The 26,706-nt window shown below is 36.2% G+C and overlaps 1 protein-coding gene across 1 annotated transcript; it reads right to left on the bottom strand.

The window, feature by feature from the left end:
* Nucleotides 1–106: 106 nt before the first annotated feature.
* On the bottom strand, nt 107–24,624 carry LOC129254200 (nucleolar protein dao-5-like). The gene is made up of 11 exons (XM_064094871.1): nt 24,454–24,624; nt 20,671–20,758; nt 19,866–20,210; nt 19,090–19,156; nt 17,023–17,494; nt 12,291–12,545; nt 11,154–11,248; nt 10,106–10,314; nt 8,629–9,634; nt 7,556–7,654; nt 107–3,979 (listed from the first exon to the last, which is right to left on the bottom strand). The coding sequence occupies exons 1-11, from the start codon at nt 24,609–24,611 to the stop codon at nt 3,798–3,800; spliced, it is 2,976 nt and encodes a 991-aa protein (XP_063950941.1). The 5' UTR covers nt 24,612–24,624; the 3' UTR covers nt 107–3,797.
* Between the last annotated feature and the right edge of the window lie 2,082 nt (nt 24,625–26,706).

Below are 26,706 nucleotides of genomic sequence, written 5' to 3'. Positions count from 1 at the left end.
GATACTAACATGTACCTTTCACCATTAGGAAAGTTTAAACACAATAGTAACAATTCTTGATTGAAACAAAAACTGTACAAAAATTCATTATTATTTTATTTTTTTTACATTTGGTCCATGACATTTCCATTTTTTCCAAACCATGATTTCCCTTCATAAATTCATCTGATAACAAGTGTTAAAAAATATTTTGCCAAATATATACAAATTCAACTTTCGACTGTACATTTAAATTCTTGCTGTCATAAGTACAGAATGAACAACACTTTTAACAAAAATCTCCAATTTAAAAAAAATTGGGAAAAGTCAATGATTTACCATTTACCATACATGTATAAACAACTTAACTCAGGGGAAATAGATTGATTTATCAACATCTAAGATACGCAAACTTTTACATGCTATCTGAAAATAAGAAGTACAATTGTATTTATCACATGAATCACACCGAGGTGTTGTGTCAAAAAAAATATTAAGCATGGGTTTAAATCGTTCTTCAATTCCAAAATGCAAGTGGAACATGTATTCTGATTGATGACTAAACATTAGTAGCCTAATGTACCTTGATCATAACCAAAACAATTCAGGGATGCAAAGTATACCACAATGTAAGTAGCAATTGAATTACAACTTAAAAACACACTTGACTTAAAGTGAATGTGTGAAACACCCCTCAGAACTTTTCTCCCCCCTCTCTCCTCTTCCTCATTCTTTTTTGGGCGATCTTTCTTCCTTCAAAGCTGGGGAAAAAAAATCTGTAATGAATAAATTATCACATATATAATAAACAAAATAACAAACATGGCAAGTTCCTGTCACAAAATATGACCTCTATCGGAAATTCAAGTTAAAAAACTATATGTTGCTTACTTTCCTGAAATCTGTTGTTCCCATTATCGATGACATACATACATTTACAGCCATTTGAATAAATTGTTACTGGTGATAATGACCATTGTCTTATCAATAAAATGCAACTATATTAAACACCTAATGCTCTAAATCCTGTACAATCCCTTACAGGGGCCTCAATACTCGTGTTGGTAATTGGCTTCTCACAAAACTTGTTATCAATTGCAATTTACAAGCTACTGTTATAAGCAACTGAAATCCTACAACTTGGTTGGTTAGCAGCAATTTTTTCAGAGCTTTCTAGCAAATCATTTAAAAATTCACGGAATTGGGCCCTGGACCAAGTCTGGTTTTCTTTGGGATATGCACACCAACTATAGACTGCAATCAAACAATTAAGTTGACAAAATAATTGTGTAAAATAATTTCATAAATATCTATACATCTAACTTTACAGGGCATGTCTCCTTGCCCAAATATACATTATTTCATTTCATGATAAACTAGAATAATTTTGTTTACATGAAGACTTTTTAGACTCTGCAGAAGTCGACTCTACATGGGGGCATCGTGGTCTAGTGGTTATGACTCTCATCTTCTAATCCGAGGGACGTGGGTTCGATTCCAAGCCATGGCGTGTTTTCCTTCAGCAAGAAAATTACCTGCAACGTGCCACACTCAATCCAGGTGAAGTGAATGGGTACCTGGTAGGAATTCATTCCTTGAAACGCAGCTGCTCTGCAAAAGCCAGGGTAATTATGCTGCATTACTGTAGAACGCTCACAGACTTTTGATAAAGGTAAGTGTTGAGCGCGATATAGGCAAGTATAATTCTACAAGTCGAATAATCGCTTTTTAATAACATGAAGTATTTTACACCAAGCGCAAAGTCCCAAATATATGCATCTGATTGGTTGAAAATCATGTTTCGTTTGATTGCAAGTATTTCTGCAATGGGCGCCTCAAAATGCAAATTATGTCTCATTTACACCTTCTAAAGTCCAATTTTGCCCAAGTTGAACAGATTTATATGCTCCCCAGAGATTTGACTAAGGCAGAGTGACCTGTACATATTATCATCACATAAAAAAAGACACAAAAAGGAGTTTGTTTGCTGTAGCTCAATCAACGCTTGTCAAACCTGCCAAAATTTTATATTTAAAAAAAATTTGAACCCCCCCAAACAAAAAATATATGCCAACAGACCCTAATTTTCATTGTTTTGCCTTTATCTTTTATTTTATTCTGGTGAATGGCTTGGAAGAAAATTGTCCATATAATATCATTGAACATATTCGTGAGCAATGGACACGAATGCTTCACAAGAACCCTCAATCTCTATTTGATGTGTATCGTTGGAGTGTGTACTTGCATTTACGCAAGGATTCCCCGCCACACGTACAACACAAACACAGTATGTGGGACCACAGTACAGGGAAGCCTGAGAGTGCATTATATAGCCAGCGTGTGCATGATCTCGATAATGATGATGGCACCCCCCCAAAAAAAAAAACAACAACAACAGTAACAAGAAAATAAAACACTGACCAACCATTTTTCCCCCCGTAATGGCATACAAACATTATTTTAAAAGGCCAAAGTGTTAAAGGACAACTTGTCATACATACTGTACTTCACACTTCAAATGACAATAAAACTAAGATTTGAAAGACTGAGCTGGTAAGTACAAGAAAGATATTCTGTAAAAAAAAAAAAAAAGACTTACGAAATAGAAATCAATCATTAAAACTAGATATGGGTCCCGTAACACAAAGGTCAAGGATTAACCGTATGCTTGATTTTAATGGTTAATAATATATTGTAGTCATTGCAATCTATCGTTAAAGAATGTTCTACGATGGTTGCTAAGCTTTGTGTTATACAGGCCTCTAGTTGTGAATCAATATATCATCCCCTACAGATTGGCTTCGGAATGAGTATCATTTTCTCACTGCCTCACTGAATGTATAAAAGACAAAATCATCCTTTCTTTCCATGTGTATGTAAAAAAAATTTAATACTAGTTTAATAAGCATGGAAACATACAGAGTCTAATACACTTAAGCAATTTTAAGATGTAACATCACCCTGAACATAAACTGAAATAATCTGGCCGACATACATTTACACCAACTAATTGATTTGTTGGCCTGTAGACATATATACGTTATTCACAGGCAACTTTTTTTTTTTCAAATGAAAAAGAGTAAACCTTTTTTAAAGGAACGTGATTAGAGTTGCACTCAATAGATATCCTTTAAAAATAATCTCTTTTCATCAATGATATAAGTTTTATAATAATCATCATATTATACAAAGTATCACAAATAAGATAAGGAACCTCTCCATCAATTAAGAGTTATCATAATCATCATTGAAAGAAAAAAAAGTTCTTAGAATCATCCCTTCACCATCTTGAAACGTCCAAGGAGCTTTTAAAGCCAGTCATTTATTGAGAAAAGTTGCACATGATCCAACTGCTGGCCACATTAACAATCTATTTCAGCTACACCATCCAAGTATAGTAAACAAAACAAGTAAGGATCGAAACAACCAATACTTTGTCCTCAAGAACATTTTGATTCATAGAAAACTTGAGTTGAATTTCATAAAGAAGTTAATGCTTCTTGGTCGGCTTGACAAAAGTCACACCCATCATCCTTTAATAGCAGCCTTTCTGCATGGAAGATTTCACATCTGTTGCTGCTTCCCTGATCGTCCATTGTTTGTCTACGAAGAAATATGGATCATAATGGAAAAAAACGCTGAGTGGAATTTCTCCCGAAAGACATCACCAAAAGAGGCTGAGGCCAAGGTGCCTACCACAGATATCGCAAAGTTAGACTGGTGAAGAACTGTGTCAACGATCAGGTTGTCTCTGGATTGATGATCAAAATCCTTGGTCATGTTGCCCCTGGACTAGTATTATTAATAAGGCTGGTGTTTCAAACAAAGATGGCCTCTTTCTCCTTTGGCGTTTCGTCCTTTTCTTCCTCCACTGGTGTCACTGCTGTTGTGCTGGATTCCTTGGGAGTTTGTCCGTTGATGGACGTCTTTGACGCCCTCTTTAAATCACTAGGTTTTGGTGGTATGCTCTCAGTGCTCTCACCATTGCTCTCTTTTGGACCTGATAATGATAAAAATTGACAAAAACAATAAGAAAATTGAAATGTTATATTCAGCATAATTTTTTTTTTAATTGTTATTTCATATGTATTTAACTTTTTTTTCTTCTAAACCTACACGTTGTCATTTTTTATGTAAAATTTCATTGTACTGGTATATAATGTTTTCCTTTTCTTTTGATTGAATATACATGTAGAGTGATGATGTAATAAAAAATATACAAATAACAAATTAAATTAAACACATCAATAACAATTAAAGGCATTTATATACATATGTGGTTTATCTAGAAATCGGGAAAATAAGAGAATTGGATAAGCCTCATTTTGGCAATCACTAGCACTGTTCAAAAAGATAAGATTAAAGAAAATGCCAGTTGTGGAAACAATTTCAAAATGAGTTTGTACAGAATCCAATCATACAACTGTCCAAGTGTCTCTATATATATATATATATATAAAAATAAAGAAATGTGCTACAGGATTCAGGAAGAACTTGTGTAATTGCTGAAAAATTAGCAAACTATGCATATGGATTTCCAGCCAGATGTCGATTCTTTTTCCGAGCAATAATACACTGCCCTACATGTGCGTATCTATGTTGGTGATTTTCAGTGTCATTTTTCAGCTTAGATTTGGTGTATTCAGAGAATTAAGTTCATGTATTAAACTGTCTACAGATCTAGATCTTTGATGATATAGCAGCAATTAACCTTGGTTTTGCAGACTTCCTCAAGAATTGCTATTTATTGCAACTACTCGTATTCAATTCAATTAAAAATGGTTTATTCAAGAAAAAAACTTCAATCGCGGCATAAAGCTGAATCACAAAAGTTTTGCCAATATACATGATTGAAATCAATAGGTCATAATAACTACATTCATTTATCTTTTAGCTATAAACATTTTAACATATCTATGGATGATACATGTGTACAATGATAAAATTCAATGGTATATAGTAGTGAAGAAGTGCTGCAGTGCTGTCTTTAACCATCTAGACTACTCATGTTTTGGGTATCTGAAGTGGCAGGTGTGACTGACTTTAATATGCCACCTTGAGTCACTTTTTTTCAATACCTGGAATCGTGCAAGAGATGGAAGTATGCTTCACAGCAGCTTTCCTGAATAGTGTATTTGGTCACACTCTCCCCAAAATGGACATGAGAAATGAGTGATATTCCATGACATCTTAAAATCCTGGATGTTTGAAATTTTTATAGAGAAAACTGACAGAATTGCAGATATGACATGGACATGGACCGGAGCAAAGGTAGGCCGAGCAATATTCCATCACTTGAAATTTTGAGATCCTAATCTCAAAACAATGAGAGCATGCTATACCACTGCAGACACACCCAGGCTGCAGCCAGGCAATGCCAGGTAGATAACGAGGATGCTGATTGGAGGATATCCTGTGCTGTGCATCAATTTCATAATGCCATTTCGGTTGTTTTTTGCCATAAACTCCACTATCCAATATAATGATAACACAGCCAAAGTTCCAAGAGGGGATTTGTTGCACGTAATTTTGCTGCAATTATGTTTGCATTACACAATCTCGAAATAAAGAATGTGAAGGAGAGATTTAACAGACAGGTGATACTAGAATATCTTACAATACTGCATGAACCTTGTTTGATTTTGTGCACAGCTATAAGAGTATAATATAAACTAGTGTAAATATGATTATGTGAGTAACAATGAGGGTGTCTTACATTGATAAGCATTCAAAAGTATTATACAGCGCGTCCAAGAAAAAGAAAAAAAACCCAGATCGATATAGCACTATTTCAAATGAACATATCCTTATTTCTGAAGCATTACTAATGGTTGTGGTGTCATATGAAAGGGCAGGGCATGAACTTTTTGAATATGTATATATTTTAAGAGAAGCACAGATACAGGCCACCAAACAACTTGTTGGTATCTTCTCTTCAATTTATTTTTTCTCACTTATGCATGATATATGGGTCATATAAATTTAATCAAATGAAAGAAGAGATGGGTCATTTATTAATTTTGATTAAATTTAAGTTATGATAAAATATCATTAAATCTCAGTTTCTTTTTTCCTTGGGATGCACTGTACTTAGTACATGATAACCTTGAAAAAAAGCAAGTTTAAATTATTTCAACATGTGCAATTTACATCTTTTAACTAAATACGCAGCAGAAACTTTATAATGTACATGTAAATATGTATTCTTTCTGAAAGGTTTACTCATATGTACTTGCCTAATTTTGTAACAAAACAAGATCTGAGGGAGAAACAAACATTCTTTGGATGCTGAATATATTTGTCTGTAACATGCATACAATTATCCATGGTTGAATATATTTGTGGTCTATCATTATTGTAGTAAAATGCATGAATGATTCTGATGGACCAAGTGACCATGCCTACGAAGGCACTCCTCATGATCTGTGGAGGAGCTCTTCAAAAGAAAATCACTCCAAAAAAATAAAGTTTATCATGACCTTAAAAATGATATATAACTTGTTATACTATTAATTATTCTCTGGACATAAATTAATGGAAAATGTCCGACATTCAACATTATTTGAGGTGACATTACAACATAGGGTAAATGCCAAATGGAGTCAGAATGCAAGGTCTTTGCTAAAATCAATCATATTCCAGAGTTACTTATAAACCATGGGGAATCATACAAATATTTGTAAAGCTATGCACAATAGGAACAACAGGAACTTAGCAACCCAAATGAATGGGTCAACATCAGACTACTTCAAATCGAATATGCAAATACCCTAATCTTGAAACACTGCATGAAGTCATAATGCAAAGTCTTTGCTAAAATCAAATATATAATGTGAACATTATTTGCCCATGAAATCAGGCTGCTCTCATTGGAACAAATGGTTCTGGTAAATTCTTCCTGGAAATATCTAACTCTGAATCACAATGCCTTAACTCTTTCCTTATTTGAACCTTGTACATCAAATGCAAACTATTTGGGGGCATTAGCTATACAGGTAAATAAAGAAAATGGTCTAAAGGTATTATTCTACGTTTTAACCCTCATAAAAATACTGGACTAGTTTGATACCAAAAGAGACTTGAGGGAATAATTCAGGCTTAAGAAACCAGGGCAGGAAATAATTCTTATGGGATTTTTTCCACATTTGAGCAACTGCTGAAGTTTTTGAGCTATTTCTTCCATTTCAAGGGCTATTTTCTGGTGCAACAAGCAATTATGCTGTAAGAACATTTCTCATTTTTCTGCTGTATGTAGTTGATTGATCTTCTAAACTTTTTTTAAATATTGTTTGTGGCAGATCTTTGGATGACTTTAGAAAAGATAGTTACCCCAAAGCATTAAATTTGGGGAATGTTAGGGGGATTAGTACTGTCACAAGGTCGAAATTGGCCATCAGCCTCATGTACTTCTTACACACTGCTAGAAACCCTCTGACGTAGTTCAAGACCTCAACAATGGAGCCTCCACTTACTTACGGGGGGGGGGGAGGGCATCCAACAGGATCTTTTACCCCTCCCCCCCATCACAGTCATATCATTTAATAAATAATCAAGCTCACTAAGGGTTAATTCTCACCTGAGTTGTGTAATCCTATAAGAGAAGTTCTTTCTTTTGCTTCAGGTTTTCTTGCTGTGACAGGTTTTAAAGACCTTCTATGATCGGCTATGCTGCCATCTAAAAGTAAAGTAAATAATCCAAAGATAATATCAAGTGTTGATTTCTCTGAATATGTAGAAAGAACAGGGGCCTGCTTCACAAATATTTATAACTATGGTAACTTTGTCATTGTGGTAACTACCATGAAAACCTTGATTGTGATTGGCTGCTGAGCCATGTTACCATGGTAGTTGCCTTCATGACATCAGTTATCTTTAGTTGTAACTCTTTATGAGGCAGGACCCAGGGCAAATCATTGCCATGGAAAAGACGTACACTGTGGAATAGACAAAAATGCAGAACATGTACTTGTTTTAGTTTGCGGCATTGAGATACAGTAGTTTAATCAGTTTGTAATTATCCCTATTCATTTTTTGGTTTACATGTTTGAAATAATATATGTTAAGGTATGAAAAATTCAAATCAATTGTCATCGTATGATGTTTGAAGGTTTGCATGGTGGTATGAGCAATCGTGGAAGTGGTTTACTGTACACCATGTGTAAAGTCGTGGCGGGACTGAGATAAGAAAAGTGGATAGAATTGGAGATGAAATGGAAAGGCGAGAAATAGGAGATTTGAAAGAGAATTCTTTTCGAAATGAGTATAGTCCTTAAAAGGACTGTAAACCAGAAGGAGTGGAAAGCTGAGAAGTAGACAGGCTTGAGTAGGTGAGAGAAGTCTGGCTTGAGTCAGCGAATGGAGTAGTAGCAGGAGTAGGAGAGTAGACTGGACGTTTCAGGCAGGTTGACTTTTTTTGTAATCTTGGAAATGCAAATTAGACTTCTATCACTTCAAAGACTAGCTTATGCATCATACTTTTTTATTCTGCATAGATACTGTAAATAAGTGATTTTTTGTTCACGTGTGAAAGTCTAGGAAACCCCCCCCCCCAAAAAAAAATAAGTGTCTTTTTTCACCAAATTGAAATGGACTTATCTAAAGGAAAGATTAATATTCACATCATTTGTCACAACAACTAAGACTACAAACCTGGTTTGGGTGGAGGGAGCACTGGTTTCTTTGAGATGGAAGATGGTCTTGGTTTAGTAGAAAGTGGTACAGCAGGCTTGGGTCTCGAAGACAGTCTCTTTGGTGAGCCATCTGTACCTATTGACTTTGGCGCTATGGTTGGGGAGGGGCTCTTTATTGAGTCTTTCTTTGGTGCAATAACAGGTTCTGTCTTTTTCTCCACATCCTTCAGACTCCCTGATGAGATCAGCGGAGAAGATTTTTCACTGGATGTTGACCCTGTCCTGACAAGCAAGTCTTCTGGAGTGCTTTTTGGACTCTTTGTTTTGTCACTTTCAGCATTCTTGTCTTTATCGAAACTGACAGCAGGACTATCTTCTACCTTCTGTGGTTTCTCCTCTACAACAACTTCCTTTTCCTCAGAAGTCTTTGAGCTGTCTTCCAGTTTCTGATCTTCTTCTTTGTTCTTTGGCTGGTCCTGGACAGAATCTTCCACTTGCTTCTTTTCTACTGAGGCATCTTCATCTGATTCTGATTTGGTCTTCTTGGCTGCAACTGCTTCTTCAAGAGGCTTGGTGTCTTCCTCAGCAGCAGGTGGCTGTTCTGTGTTGTTAACCTTTGCAGCATCTGCCACTGTCTTCTCCTGAGCAACTACTGATGTACTCTTTGCTGATCCTGCAACCTCTTCCGTCCCCTTCTCTTCTTCCTCTTTCACTTCCTTGACTAATGGTTTTGTGTCAGCACCTGTTGGAAGTTCAGACTTTCTTGGCTTGGGAACGGGCCTGAGCGCAGGAACTGGTTTGGGAGACGTGGACGCTGGTCTTGGTGACGTCGGGCCAGGTGAAGTGGCTTTGGGCGACAGGGGAGATGCAGCTGGGGATGGGTTTGGTGAGGAAAGATTTCTTGATGGGGAAGTAGGAAGGACCAAGGGTTTGTGGGTCACTTTTTCTGAAGATGGAGGGGAAGACCTGAAGGCTGGCTTGGGAGCTGTAGTTGGACTCTTTGGCTCAGGAGTTTCCTTTACATCCTGCAATTATCAAAGGAAATGGTCCATGGTTAAAACTTAATTCCAGTTGTGGTAATGATCATAAATGAATTTCACCAGAATTCTTCAGAATAAATACCCAGGTGATAGTATGTTTTAAAAGATTATGTCATAAATGATTCTGATGAGAAATGAGAAACTACTAAGTAATTAGAAGAATTAGCATGGCATTCTGTAATTTCACAAGTCTTTATCCAGGCTTGTGTTAACACATGTACCCACATGTGCTTATGTGTTTGCCAATACTGATCATACTCGGTTTCCATCAAGTATTCATTATTTCACAACACATGGCTTGCTTATATTTTGTCAGAACAAACTAGATCTAGATCTATAACAACGATGACAACTAACTCAACTCAAGTTTTCAACATTCTTTCTAAATCAGTAATCATTGCGAATACTCAAGTTTACTTTTGAACTGAAGATTTCCAAAAAAGCACCTACATGTACCTCATTATTTGCAGACTTCAACTTTCTTCTCTGCTGCATTTGCTGCATGACATCGGCCCCAAACATGCTGACACCGGTCACAGGACGGAGTGCCTTTTTGGGTGGTGCAACAGATGCAGGCTCTTCTATCTTGTCTTTAGGTTGATCCTCCGTCGCATCATGTTTGGAAGGAGCATCGGTTGAGTCTGTTTTCTCCTTTTCAGCACCCACTGCACACGTTTAGGGGAATGAACACAAATGAATGAATCTATGATCATTTTAGCTTGTAAAAATTACCTATTGATGTTGATATTTCTCGTTTTTGTTTCTTTCATTTCACCCATGTATGAAGATAGTTATTGTAAGTTTCATTGTCCTAATCATAGGCACTATAGAGTTTTTACACTGATTTACAAAACACTCAGTGAAGCAAAAAAAAATTCCTACAGCAAGGAGCAAAGTAATTTGAAGTTTTGAATAGAAACGCTGTATGCCTGATGCGAAACCACTGAAAATGTAAATAGCATCCCCTAATATAGAGAAGTACACTGGTTGTCAACACAATGATGGATGCGTACAATCATATCATAGCAGACATATCCATTCTAGATGTGGGGGTAGTTGAATTTCCATAGTTGTGAATGATACGATTAATCATAACTTTGATAATATGTTACTTCTCATCCTGAACATCACAGATTATGCTTTGAATGGAACCACCAACAGAGAGATTATACCACTTTAACATTCCTGTCCGTGTTAATTGGCAGTGGTCTAGGTGTGAATGATTGAAAAGCAGACTTAAAAAGATTTGCTATCAATGCAATATAAGAATTATACATGCTGGAAATGAAGTGTCATTTATGAAATAGCAAAAATGGCAAAAATCATATATCCAGTCAGTTTTCTTGGGAAATAATAATGTATAATACACATGTCAACTTTTTCTACAATGATTGTGACATACATACAGTAACCTCTGACAACTCAAAATTGCAGGGGTCTAATTTTACCCAAGTCAAATCAAAACTTAGGTCCAAATGATCTACTGAAGACAAATACTGCATACCGTCAGATGTAGTATCCTGAGCAGGGGATAGGTCAAATCGAGGTGTGGAAGGTTCGGCTTTACTAACTCTATCAATGTCATCAATTGCCGGCTCACTATAAAACCATCAAAGAAAACAAAAGGACATATCAGAGATTTTGTGTCATCAATACATCTTCAGCTAACAATGCTGAAGAGCCAATCAAAATTAAGGATTTCAGGAATATTACTATAATAAGTTTTATGAAACAGGCCCCTGGGTCATCATTACAAGAACTCAAACCCCCACAGTATTCAAGTGAAATATTCTATCATGCTTTAACAAGTACAGAGGACAAACTCAAATTTAAACAATGAATTCGAACTTAAGGAATCTTTATTATATTTTTCACTCTTTTAACCCTTTCAGCTTTTATTTTGCTTTCTGTTCTGTTTAGAGAAGTGCAGGACAAAATTTCAGAATGTCTATACTGAGTGCCATTTTCAAAAGAAAAAAATGCATAATTTCCTCTTAATTTTCCAGTTTGCATGAGTATGTGAACAATATTATGGGTAAACAGCTAGGCCCATATTCCGAAGTCTGGTTTAACTTAGCCCATGGTCTAACTCTGTGCTTAAATTATGGGAAGCCGGAAAATAAAAAACTCTTGTTTATCTGCAAATGCAAAGTGAATGGGTGCGTAGGCATGGGGTACCATTTTTTGGTTCAATCTGCCCAAGATTTTTTCAAAGAAAATCATAGGGTCCTATATTTCTTTCAAATTTTTATGAGATATTTGGTACACTTACTCATAATAATATAAGGAAAATTATCAACTGAAAGATTTTGTGAAATAAAATGAAATTCATGTTCAATCTTAACTCAAATTGTTAGGTGCGCAGACTTGGGGACCACCATCACAAACACTGTAGTTCTCCTGGGATCTCACTTGTAGGTCTACTGATTAATCCTGTAGCTTCCCTGCGCTTAAGGATTCATCATTGAGTTGAATATTTATTCATATTTTCAATTTTTACTTGCGATGCAGGCTAAAGGCCTATAGCAAAGGGTAAATTGGAGACCCGCAAGGCCGCTCATGAATACTGGTTGTGCATATATTATAAAAACTTACAAACTCTTAAAGAATTCAATATTTACAGTTATGCCAATTAACATACCTTTTGTAGGAAGTGGGTGTGAGTGGTGTCTTGCTCTTCTTGCTTTTCTCTTTTTGTTCCTTTTCTTTCCTTTCTCTCTCTTCCTTTTCCTTCTTCTCCCTATCCTCCCTTTCCTTCTTTTCCTTCTTTGTTTCCTTCTTATCTTTCTTACTATCTTTCTTGTCCGAGTCTTTTTTGCTGTCCTTCTTCTCATCCTTCCTTCTCCTAAACAAGCCTCCCAAGAAATTTTTCTTCTCTGACTTCTTACTTTCAGACCTGTATGAGACACAAAAAGGAAAATTGAGTGAAAATTGGAATGAAACAGAACCATAAGACTCTGGGACCAGTTTCATGCAACCGTCATAACTCCAGCTCGATGCCATCTCTATGGAAAGCCAAGCTGTAAAATAGGCTGACTGGAAAAATACAGACCCGTTGAACTTGAACATGGAGAGCAAACTACTATTCAGACTATTATTGTCAAGCTTTCCTTGTGATAGGTATGGTGTTGAGCTGGAGTTATGATACTTTCATGAAAATGTACCCTAGAGTGAAACATAAAGAGATGTACATTTACAGTTACGTTAATTGATTGTGCCCTGGGCACTCTGCCGAGTGATTTTGGCGCATTACAAATCACATATATTATTATTATTATCATTATTATTGTATCTTTAATGAAACAGGAACCATGTCACAAACTGTTGATTATAGATGCCATCTGGAAACGATGTGAGCGTACATGCTGACTGCTGGTTTAGAGATTAAGACCTCCATGTAAACCATCAAGACACTGATAGACGGTACAAACCATTTATGTACTGTTGGAAAAGTTCAAATTGAATTTGTGGCCATTTAACATCATCTCAAATAAACTGTTAAAGAGTATTAACAAACAGCATATTTCAATTGACAATTGTATAATCTTCAAGGTGCAATAATTCCAAGTTACACAAAAATCCAACCTTTTTAGCATCATGGTTCGTATCATATATTCTGAATTTCATTTTCATGGGGACCTTCCGGAAAAGACCACCTCCTCAGGAAGACCACTTTTCTTGTTATCCTTAGGTAGTATTAAAAAACAGGTCTCATTGTACTGAAGGGACCTGTCCATAAAGACACCCTGCTCTGGAATACTGCTTTTCTTGTCTCCCATGGGTGGTATTTACATACAGGTCTCATTGTACTGAAGTGACCTGTCCATAAAGACACCCTGCTCTGGAAGACTGCTTTTCTCGTCTCCCTCGGCTGGTCTTTATATACAGGTCTCATTGTACTGAATGCACCTGTCCATAAAGACAACCTACTCTGGAAGACTGCTTTTCTTGTCTCCCATGGGTGGTATTTACATACAGGTCTCATTGTACTGAAGGGACCTTTCCATAAAGACACCCTGCTCTGGAAGACTGCTTTTCTTGTCTCCCTCGGCTGGTCTTTATATACAGTCTGGATATACTAGAGTGACCTGTCCATAAAGACACCCTGCTCTGGAAGACTGCTTTTCTTGCCTCCCTCAGCTGGTCTTTATATACAGTCTGGATATACTAGAGTGACCTGTCCATAAAGACCACTTTAACCATTACTTAACTGGGGGAAGGGGTCAATTTGACCCCCAAAAAATTTCGTCACTTCGCTGCAGCGTGAAATTTTATGACTGCACCACTCACTGACTCTTACTCTCAAGTCTTGTGAATTCGGGATGCCCGGGTTCGTGGTTCCGAAATTATACAACGTTTTGCAAGCGTTTGTCAGACCCAAAATTGCTCAAAAACATTATTCCATGTACAAAGTCTATGCAAATTGTGTTTTTCAACCAAAAATCATAAATGTATCATTATTTCAACTTTTGTTCATTTAAGGACGTTCCATAGTTAAAGTGAAATCCATGTCATTTTCACCAAACTTTGCACATAGATACTTTAGAACCTTAATATTCGAAATATGGAAAAATTAACATAGGTCCATGTGCTTGATTTTTTGCTATAGAGCTTCAAAGTTCACCCAAATTGATTTTCTTAAGAATTGCGCATTCAAAAGAATTTGGCATTTTTAGACCACCCAAGATTACTACAATGAGTTTAAACCTCTATTACTCAGTCAAAATACATGAAAAAGTCATCAAATTTCGCAAGAGTTAATAATTGTATCGTTAGAATGGAGAATCTATTTATAGTGCTATTTGTTTGCAATTTTAAGTTTAACAGCACTGTCAGTTCTTAAAAAAGGCGTAAATGATAACGAAATCCCAATCTAAAAATGTAAAATTTCAGTAACAAACTCCAAACGTACAATACATGCTGCACTTTATTCAAAATCCATGTCATTTTCACCAAAATTTGCAGAGTCGTAGAAGAAGGTATACCTAAGAGGTACAAACATAAAAAAATAGGGGTTCATGTGCTGGTTTTTAAACTATCAGCATTTTTATTACAGCAAATGTGCTTTTTAAAACACCAAAAATGCGCCGAATGCTTTGTATCTGTGCAAAAAAAAAATCAAAACCACTGTACCATTTAATCAAACTCGGGGTAATATTCGTGATTCTTGGCAGCAATGCAGTGTAAAGTATTTTGAAATTGTAGAGATTTTTTTCTTGAATAGTCCATGGAATAATTCCATTTTTTAGCTTAATGAAATAACTCATCGGATCTGCAGTTAAAGTGCAGAAGATGAGAAAAATCAGCTCATACCCGCAGCTAATTAATCACCTGTTCATCCATTGTGACGTCAACGCGCAGAGTGTAAACTATGCGCAGATCATAATGCACACAAACATAACTGTGGAACGTCCTTAAATGGATTTATTTTATGCTATTTATGAACGCAAATGGTCCCTGTCATAATTCATTTAAAAAAACCTAAAAGATAAAAAAATAAAGAAATACATAAGAATTAAGAACACAATAAAATATGTAAGAAATTATGTTCTGGCAGTTTTTGCTTAAAAGGTAAAAATCGATATTGTCACCAAAAATTAGCATTCAACTAGCTATATAAAGTGAGTTAAGGGCAAAAACATACACAAAAAACAAACTTTATGGCAAATTTCATATGCCTATTTGCATGAATAATCAATAAACAAGTGGAATGCCTCTGGCGGGCTCACCTGCATCACGCGATTCAATATAGTAGCAGTGCTGACTTTGAAAACTACTATAAAATAGTTATTCACAAAAAACACCATTCATATAATGATACAATACTACGTTCATTGACATTTGACCTTGATCATGTGACCTAAAACTTGTCAGTGATACTTGATTTCCCCTATATCCACATTTTATACACTATATCTATAAACTTTTAAAGTTATGACAGCAATCTAATGATTACCTCTAAAATGGCCAAAGTTCAATGAACTTAAATGACCTTTGACATTGGTCATGTGACCTGAAACTTTGACAGGATCTTCAAAGATACTTGATTACTCCTATGTCCAAGTTTCATGAATCAGATCCATAAACTTTCGAAGTTATGATGGTAATTCAACAGATACCCCAATATTGCCAAAGTTCATTGACCTTTGACATTGGTCATGTGACCTGAAATTCGCAAAGGATGTTCAGTGATACTTGATTACTCTTATGTCCAAGTTTTATGAACTAGACCAATAAACTTTCAAAGTTATGATGATAATTCAACAAATACCCCCAACTTGGCCAAAGTTCATTGACCTTACATGACCTTTGACCTTGATCATGTGACCTTTGACCTTGATCATGTGACCTGAAACTCACACAAGATGTTCAGTGATACTTGATTACTCTTATTTCTAAGTTTCATGAATCAGATCCATAAACTTTCGAAGTTATGATGGTACTTCAACAGATACCCCCATTATGGCCAAAGTTCATTGACCTTTGACCTTGGTCATGTGACCTGAAATGCGCACAGGATGTTCAGTGATACTTGATTACTCTCATGTCCAAGTTTTATGAACTAGACCAATAATTTTTCAAAGTTATGATGGTAATTCAACAAATACCCCCAATTTGGCCAAAGTTCATTGACCCTAAATGACCTTTGACCTTAATCATGTGACCTGAAACTTGCACAGGATGTTCAGTGATACTTGATTACTCCTATGTCCAAGTTTCATGAATCAGATCCATAAACTTTCAAAGTTATGATGATAATTCAACAGATACCACCAATTTAGCCAAAGTTCATTGACCCTAAATGACCTTTGACCTTGGTCATGTGACGTGAAACTCAGACAGGATGTTCAGTAATACTTGGTCAACCTCATGTCCAAGTTTCATGAACTAGGTCCATATACTTTCTAAGTTATGCTGTCATTTAAAAAACTTAACCTTCGGTTAAGATTTGGTGTTGACGCCGCCGCCGCCGTCGGAAAAGCGGCGCCTATAGTCTCACTCTGCTATGTACATGTAGGTGAGACAAAAATATAAACAATTGATAAAAACTTTACTATATAGCCTTGTATATTACATGTACAACCAGCTCTACGCGCATGCAAATTTTCTTGGCAGTCGTGCAATCAGCGGCCAAGATCTGTATATCAAGGGGCCCGTAACACAAAGCTTAGCAATGATCGTTGAACATTTTTCTATGATTGATTCCATGGACTACAATGTACAATCAATCATGAAAATTGAAGGTACGATTAATTGCTAACCTTTGCGTTGCAGGACCCTGGTCTGAAATACATGAAGCCCAGTTTTATTAGGGTAAATTGTCTCCCTTGGTTGGTCTTTGTACCAAGGTTGACTGCTATTTCATGACTTACAGATTAGTCTGTGATCCTGATGGGCTTGATGATGGGCTTTCTTGAGTTTCAAACCCTGGAACGGTAGGTGAGTTCCACATTTTTGAAAGATCATCCTCCTCTTCAATTATCATCCCCTCAGGGTTTTGATCGGATGGACGCGGGGCAGGTCGGGCACGAGCCGGTCTCATTGCACGGCTAACCCTCGGACGATCTGCTCGAACATCTCGAAGAGGGGCCGCTGCCTGGTTCGACACACTTTCAAATTCTAAAAGCTTGGGGGCGGAACCTGGTGACTTTGAAGGAGGTTTCAGTAGGTTTGGTTTGGGTTTGCTTCTTGGTGTCGAGAAACTTTTGGATGAGTCCGTCTCTTCTTTTGCTGACTGATTAGGGTCTGGAAGGTCTGGTAATTGTACATCTGGTAGAGGACTGGGACTTGGCCTTTCTTCTGGTTCATCCTCCTCAATATCTATCGGTATCACAGGGATTCCAGCTAGAAAGGGAAGAGACCAAATTCAGTGAATGACCACTGGATATGCAATGTCCTCCCCAATCCCATCCCCCTAATAAATCAGTCTCAACGAGGCTTTTTATTCAACTATAGTGAGCAGATCTAAAACTTTACCTCTAAACCAAATGGGAGAGGGGTAATTTTGAATCCCGGTAGGGGATTTTGTAGGAGATTTTTTTAGGGGGGCTATTTGCAAGATAGCCCCAAAACAATTCCAAAATAAGAATTTTTTTAAAAGGAAGCAAAATAAAATGAATTCATTGATTCCATTTTTATCAAATAGCTGTAACAGGTGCGGCACTTTTCGTAGACAGCCGGAGAAAAAGAACTAGTATTAGCAACGTTGGCACATTTAGAATAAATACTTCATCTCTAACTAGTGGGGTCTAGGGAGTGTTTCATGAAAAGACTTGTCAGATATTTTTTCTGACAAGTCCTGTTTTATCTGACAGTTACCATAGGAGCAGAGCCTCTCAGCCAAGCCAATCAAAATCAAGGAAACTTGTCGGAACTGAAAACTTATCGGATGAAAAATGTTGATGAAACACTCTCCAGTCTGGAGTCTTGTTTAGCCATGAGGAGACAAACCATATCATGAATGCGCATTCCATGCTTTTAATAATTCGAGAAACACTGTCCGAAGTTACATAGACAGAATCATGGAGGAAATATTAAATCAACATGATGTCATGGGTCATGATTTCACAAGTTTGTCCACTGAACTGTGGACAAAGCTTATTTTGTTTCAATACTTTTAGCATTTGATTTGTTTGCAGTATTTTGTAGCATGAGGACTTAAAGTGAATTCAACAATGATGAAATTATTTCAGGGAAGGGAGGATTTTGAAATAAAAGAATGGTAAAAATTTGAAAGAATATTGAAGCAAGTGGAACGCCTCTGGCAGTCTCGCCTGAATTACGAAATGCAATATAGCAGCAGAGCTGACTTCGAAAACGACTATTGAAAAATTATGCGCAAAAAACACTATTCATATGATAATAAAACACTATTCTTTTACCCTCAATGACCCTTGACCTTGATCATGTCACCTAAGAATCATGCAAAACAATAAGTGATACTTGATTACCCTTCATCTTTGTTTCATGAACTAGATCCATAAACTTTTAAAGTTATGAAGAAATTTCAAAAACTTAACCTTGGTTAAGATTTTGATGATGATTCCCTCAACATGGTCTAAGTTCATTGACACCAAATGACCTTTGATCTTGGTCATGTGACCTGAAACTCAGGCAGAATGTTCAGTAATACTTACATTTGATTATTAAATTTATGTCCAAGTCTCATGAACTAGGTCCATATATTTTCTAATTTATGATGACATTTCAAAAACTTAACCCTGGTTAAGATTTCATATTGACGACACCGCCGTCGGAAAAGCGGCGCCTATAGTCTCGCTCTGCTATGCAGGCGAGACAAAAAAACTACATGTCAATCTTAAATTGGCAAATGGAAGAGTAGTTCTTACCCGACATCATAATAAATCGCACTGATTATGTGAATAATTCAAAATACCACAAGGTATAGTGATTTAAAATATCGCAACTCTGATACTTACTTGGTAATTCAGAAACAGGTCGTTTAACACTTTTGGCTCTCTGGACTCGTATATTATGTTTCTTCGTCTGTTAGGGGAAAAACACAATGAGAAAATATGGCAATCAAGGTCCACATTTACATGCATATACATTAAATTCACATCGGTCAAAATGCAGAAAATACAGTCATTACCACAATAATCTCATAATCATGATCATCATGATCATCATCATCATGATCAATATCATCATCACCATCACCATCTCATCATCATCATCATCATCATTATCAGCAACACATTCATCCTCCCCCTCCTCCTCCTTGTACTCATCATCATAATCCTCATCATCATTATCCTCCTCCTCCTCCTCCTCCCCCTTCTCCTCCTCCGTCCCCCCTCCTCCTCCGTCTCCCCTCCTCTCCCCCTCCTCCTCCTCCCCTTCTCCCTCCTCCTCCTCCTCCCCTCCCTCCTCCTCCCCCTCCCCTCCTCATCATCCTCATCCTTATCATCATCTTCATCATCATCATCTTCACCACCACCACCACCACCACCACCACCACCACCACCACCACCACCACCACCACCACCACCACCACCACCACCATCATCATCATCATCATCATCATCATCATCACCACCACCACCACCACCACCACCACCACCACCATCATCATCATCATCATCATCATCATCATCATCATCATCATCATCACCATCACCACCACCATCCCCATCACCATCATCCCACCATCATCATCACCATAATCTCTATCACCATCGTTATCAGAACTTACCATTTGTGGTAGACTTGCTACAGGCAAAGCCTGTCCTCCACTGCTTGCCCCTGCGTCATCATCCATTTTTGATACCTCGGTTCCACCGTTCTGAAGGGCTACCTCGTTGGCATCACTTCCATCAGCTGACCGTTCATCCTCAACTTTTATCTCTATGTTCTCCTTCTCATTTTGAACCTGTCCCTCCTCTGTCTTTTCTGCATCGTTCTCCTCCTCCTGCTCCTCTTTACTGTCATCTTCTTCTTCCTCCTCTTCTTCCTCTCTCGAATCTTCAAAGATGCTCTCTACCTGCCGGACCGTCGTCCCCTTGGCGACTTCATCTCGGAATTTCTTGAGTTCATCAGACTGCAAGGGGGGGGGACAATTGACAAAGCGTTCAGTGTGATTATAGTTACTTTTAATTGCTACCTAATTTAGTACTTCAAGCTACATAAATTTGGTTTTAATACAAGAAGAAAAAAAATCAAACTTATAAAGAATGGAACTTAACGTTAGATAACAAAATTAAGAGGGTTATGAATTATTGAAACCGAGATCAATAAATCGCATGTTGGGAACAACATTATTTACTTTGTGTTTTTTTTTGTGGGGGGGGGGAGGTGAGCAATATCTTCCCACACATGAAATGTACAGGAAGTATTGTAGTTTCTTTTCTTCTACTTTGTCTTGTTCTCTTTTATTTTGTTCTTCTCCTTCTTCATAACACATTTGAACTTTGTCACGATCTACAGCAATGAAAAACAAACACAAACATTGAAATGACAATAATGTACCAAAAATCAAGAAACAAGGCCAAAAATTTTACCAGCTCAGCTTCCACGGTTGAGAGTTGTTCAATAATTTCATCTAAGATGGAATCTGATATGAAGGATGCCATGGCCAGGTTAGCTTCACTGTAGAGGAGAAATGAGATCAAAGTAGAGATTGAAGAATTTTCAGATGTTATGAGCTTTCATCTCAAGAGGTTCCCTGATAATTGTAGTCGATAATTATAGTTGGCAGAGTTATGGCAACTCAACTCTTACTGTTTGCAATACCAAGGGATTTCAGACAATATCAAAGTAAACCTCATTAAATTCACCTTTAAGAGCCTACTTGCAGCCATTGAAGTCATGGCTTACCACATTCATTGAAGAAAATTGTATTAAAAAAAAAGGGGTGTCAAGATATCCCTCCCCCTATATAAACCCAGTGAATGAATAAATAATTCATATCACCCTTCTTGACTTGACCTACAACACACCCTGACAGCTAGTAAATCAAATTTTATCAAATCAGATCACATGTGACATTCTTAAATTGGGGAAGGAGCTTTCAGATGCTCCATTGAAAATAGGACTATTTAAGCCCATTCTTCCCCCCCCCCTTCCCTCAAACACACACCAAATTCCAAACAAGGCAACTCGACAAGTAAAGTTGTGCATGTTAACTTGTATGAATTTTACGAAACTGAACTTGCTGTGACTCTATTGTGTGCTAGTCTGCAGGCACAGACCCCGATTGAAACTTTGATCAACAAGTGGGTTTTTTGCACACGACTAGCACATAATACTTATGTTTCAATTCCTGAGCAAGAGGATCGTTCAGTTCACAAGTCATTGTAGACTGCGAATTCAGACCCTTTAATTCGATTAGAGGGTTTGAACAGAAGACTTCTTGTGTGCTATCCCTCCAAAAAGTTCTTCCCACACCGCACACCAGCAATATTTACTGATCTTATTCTAAATCTTATTTTCTATTTTTGGTTGTATTTTTCGCTATACCACATCTATAACATAAAGCAGGTATACAATGCTAAACCCTATTACAAGAGGGTAAAAATCCTCGATTAACCTATAAAATAAAGTGTTTGGTAGTACACAGCAAATATATTCTGCAATTCTGTGATTACTTTCACAACATGAGAAAGCATGGATGCATTGATCCATGATTGGATAATCCTCTATGCTTTCTGTGTAACCTTTCCAAAGGTGAAATGATGATCCAAGTTTTGTTTAGAACAGGAAATTGAAAATTAGTCAGCTCAAGGAGACAACACACGACAGTGCCACCCCCTCTCCTCCCTGCCTATCGACTAGTTGAAACCTGAATTTGTTTCTGGTGAATCTACAGATTTTGTTTTCAAAGTTTTGCATTCGCTGTCACGTAAATGAAGGATTACATCATGAAACACAGTCAAGTTAGTTAAAAAGATGCAATCTAAAATCTTATATCAAATGGTAAAACTCACAATCTTTTTTTTTCTGTTGATTCTATTTCATGTAATAACCACTTCCCAAGCATGGAATTGCATATATATTCAATGTTACAATAACTAGATTTAAAGGGATGGTCTTGGCTGATAATATTTATATCTAAATAAATAGAGTAAAATTCACAGAGCAAAATGCTGAAAATTTCATCAAAGTTTATCAATATTTTGTGAAAATAGATATATGCACATCGTCATGAATATTTATTAGGTGAGCTGCTGATGTCACATCCCCACTTTCCTTTTACTTTATAATTACATGAAATCACAAATTTTTCATTTTTTCTTACAATGGTGTGTCTCCATTATGATGAAATAAGTTACGGCAATAAATAAATAATGCACTTAGTCAGTTGTTAATCCAATTGTTTCAGTTCTCGGTAGAAAAACATTGAATAAACCTAATTTCATATAATAAAATACAAAAGAACAAGTGGGGATATGACATCATCAGCCTACCTAATGAATATTCATAAAGACATGCCTAGCACTGTTTCACTGGAATAATGAAAATCTTTAAAATTCAATAACTTTGTCATTTGTTATCCAATTTTGATCAAATTTTCAGCATTTTGTCCTGTGAATTTTACTCTATTTATTGAGATATAAATATCTCCAGCCTGAACCATCCCTTTAAACAATGAATGCTTGGAAGGCCTTTGTAAAAAAAAAAAAAAAAAAGTGAAAATTACCGGTAGTAAGTTTTGCTAGCTTTGAATGTTACAAAGATAGTCCAATGTATTTCACATTTATAAATAATTACAAAAAAATTAGATAGGCTGTAAGAAAACAAAAGTTAGTTCTGGAGTAACAGAGTATAATGCTATAACTGTGCCGGTAGCAGTCAGGATGAGGAACCTTAATGGGCTGATTACAATTGTTGATTGTAATATCTTCAAATATTTACACTAAAATTTATCAGAAATCAGAAATGATATCAGATGGAACTTGAGCATTATATGTTTCATGCTAATTTTTGTGTGTTCCTATTTTTCTACTTAATGCTTTGAATTGGCTCTAAAGTCCATCATTCGTTTATTATGTGTATAAGGCAACGTTGTGACTCAAGATTGCTATAAATGTAGTACAAGCAAACTTTCAGAGTTTACCAAAACCAACTTGAAATAAGTTTTATTAGTCATAGCCTTCTTTAATAACCATAATCTTCAATCTTGTTTCTCTCTCCCACGACTAAATTGATGTCATTGTCAGAAACATAGCTCTATAACTAGAGAGGTAACCATAGCAACTATGTAGCTTTCAGATACAGACTTTTATGCAATATAGAAATTGACCCAGACTTCATGCCCATATCCAGGGTAAAAGCGTTTATACCATCACAAAAAAATCTCAAATATAAACAAAAACACAACATAATACTAATAGAATGAAACAAATATTTCTTAATCTGTCATAAATGGTAATTTTGGTCATAAGCCGATGAAAATACGTTATTCTACCTAGTTACAATCAATGGTAAAGTTGTACCGGTAACTCAAAGAGTTACAACTTGAATGTCCTTTTCAACAAATTGAATTTAGTTGTAATTTACAAGCAATGATCCCTGAAATACGAACAAAAATATTATTCTGTGGTGGCTGTCATAATCCAGTACTAACATCAACCTCCATTATTCATTCCCAACAGCATGTAAGACATGATTCTAGTATAAACGTGTATTGATGTTAACATCATATATAATTAATAAAACTGACTTGAATGATATTTTTTATACCAATATTTTCTCTACATGTGAATGCTCATGCCTGCATTGATTTATGTGAATGATCAAACCTGTTGATTTGTCATACCAGCAATTTCTCTCAATGTGAATGACAACGTTCTCACTACCTTCCTAGAACTATTTTAGTGGAAACTAGTTTGACATGTAAATGAGAACGGTCAAAGCGATCTTCCAAACCGGTTCATAAAACCACCTCGCGATGTAGTTTTCAAGATCGCTTTGCCTCGTTAAACTGGTTTTAGCGTGAGGACACAACCATTCTTCGGGAAGCAATTTTTTTTTGCACATTTTGAGCGCGCAACTCCACACACTGTGTATAGAATGCCTACGCTGCGGTTTTCGATTTTCGCGCGAAACGTGTCACCCCACTGAGAGCGTTCCCATAACAACAAGATCGCTTTACATGAAGTGAATGTTGAAAACCACTTTTGGATGGTCAAATGGGAACACTAGCAAAGCAATCTTCCAAACTGGTTTTGTGAACCGGTTTCCAGTAAACTAGTTTTAGATAGCGTAATTAGAACGGGGTCAATGATCATATTTGCATTGATTTCCAAATACCAGTAATTTATCCCAGTGTGAAATGACCATACCTGCATTGATTGCTAGTCTCAGCACTAATCTGATCTACCAGGTCCTCTACGAAGCGTGGAGGTAGTCTGTAATGCTCCCGACATGTATCTTCTATCTTCTCATACAGACAGCGATCTTGCATCACATAGCCACATAGTTGGCTGGTCCCGTCTACCATGCCATTGGCATTACGCTGTGAGGAGTAGCAAAAATAAAATGGAAGAAATTTGATGGAATGTGTTAATATGGGTAGAACGTTTGGACTTGGGACCTAAGGCTCCATAATTCATATTATTTGCATTCTAATGCATTAAAACCAAAATTTATACGATGATTTACTGGGAAAACCGACTAGCGGACCAAAAGCAATGATTTTTCTTAGGAGAGAATAATACTATCATGATTAAAACATGAAATGATGGAAAAAAGTTGTTGAAAAGTAACAAATGATTTAATTTAAAAAAAATTGAAAAGTCATACATGTACAATGTAAATACATGTATTTGTCATAGCATTAATATAAGTGGAAGTATGGAAACATGTTGCCAAACAACTGATTAAAAAAAATGATGGAAATCTATTACGTTTTTTCCTCATAAAGAGCACTGACTGCAACATAGTGTTAATATCATCAATTCATCATCAACAAACTCAATACCTAACCCCAAAACAAAGAACAATAATGATGATTACAATAACAATTAAAATGATAATGAAAATAATAAATAGAACCACTATCTCAGAGTATTCAAAATATCAAATGGGCCTGAAATGGAAGGCAACCAATATCCTCTCTTTGACCTCCCGTGCCCTTGGTTGCTCTTTAAGGGGGAAGCCCCATCTTCCTGCACCCATCCCCCTTCAGAATGTCATAGCGATACAGTCATCCAAGAGATAGTTAAGCTCACTTGAACTTCATGCAGTGTTTTGTAGGATTTATATAAAACATTGATTTAGTTTACTTCTCAAATAGACGACACAGTATAACACAGTTCAAAAGTGTTGTTTATTATATGAACCTTACAGTATGTTGTTTAAACAGTTTAAAAAGATGTTTAGAATCTTAAACAACAAAGTTTAATTATTAATATCTAATTTTCAATAAATTAAGCAAGGTTGTTTAAGCTGTTAAACAACTAATGTACAGTTGATAAATTCATATAGTAAAAAGCATTGTATACAATTTCAAATAGCATTTTTACTGTGTAAACCACATGAGCTAAACCAATTTGGTATAATTGCTGCCCAGTCAATACTACACTTGTTTCAATATCCACTTAGTCTAATTCTTTTTCTACTTATCATTTGTACTAAAGTTTTCAAATGAACATTTGATTCCTAAACAATTCATTCAATCGTATATATTATAAAATGGTGTTAGACTATGGATATCAGACGAATGAGTATACTGTATAGCCTATTAACTGGAACTTTGACAAATGGTAAAAAGGCTAAATGGGCTAAATTGGGTACCATGTAATAGTAACAAATTGGGGGGTTCACTTGTTTGTTAAACATTTTTCTTTCAGATACATTGTAGGCCTACATAATTATGTACAAGGTTTTGACAGAATCCCATCAGTAACACTCAACCATCAACAATCTGTCTCTAAATGTTTTAAATCATCACAATCTTGCTAGTAAACATAAAAAGAAAATGAATTCAATGAAATTAATCCAATACAATTTTTTTAAAGCTTTTAATCATTATGACCTCTTCTCTTCACATTAAAAAAATACAGAATAAGACTATTGATGAGGGCACTTCAGACATTCTATAAATCCCTTTTTTATTGCCGGAAAGAATGTTCATGGGCAAACAACATTAAACCAAAATTACAAAATTATCATACACATCTTACTTCCTCAAAATGACAGCATTCTTACCCTTGTTTCTTGCAACCTTTACCCATGTAATCATCACCAAAGTATAACAAATATCATATCAATCCTAATTCTAGCTTTCAACAAAAACCCAAATATTGTCCAAGTCTAGTACAAAGTACAGGCATGATTCTATATCTTCTATTTTTAGAATCAATTTGTCCCATAATGCTTGCGCTCAGTCATGACTGTTGTTATGTCAATACTGCCATTGTATGAGAAAATAGGCACTTGAATTCAAGAATATGATGTCAACTTTCTTTTCATTTGGAATCCCTGCTACTAAGACATGTTATATGTTATGTTATGTTATGTTATATCGAGGTTTTTTACCTGACTGCTAAGAAAGCACGAATGCCTGTGAGCAAGCAACCAGGGGACCGACAGCT

The sequence above is a fragment of the Lytechinus pictus genome, chromosome 2, assembly GCF_037042905.1.
Source record: "Lytechinus pictus isolate F3 Inbred chromosome 2, Lp3.0, whole genome shotgun sequence".
NCBI lineage: Eukaryota > Metazoa > Echinodermata > Echinoidea > Temnopleuroida > Toxopneustidae > Lytechinus > Lytechinus pictus.
Note: the sequence above shows the minus strand (reverse complement) of the source record. Positions and strands in the feature narration are given on the sequence as shown.

What these genes read in the sequence shown, in the direction of transcription:
- LOC129254200 (XM_064094871.1), bottom strand. Translation starts at nt 24,611, where the DNA reads ATGGTAGACGGGACCAGCCAACTATGTGGCTATGTGATGCAAGATCGC. An exon ending in GAGACTAGCAATCAATGCAG is followed by an intron (nt 20,759 to 24,453) that starts GTATGGTCATTT and finishes TCTCCTCTACAG; the next exon opens with TGAAGCTAACCTGGCCATGG. An exon ending in TAGCAAGTCTACCACAAATG is followed by an intron (nt 19,157 to 19,865) that starts GTAAGTTCTGAT and finishes TTCCCCTAACAG; the next exon opens with ACGAAGAAACATAATATACG.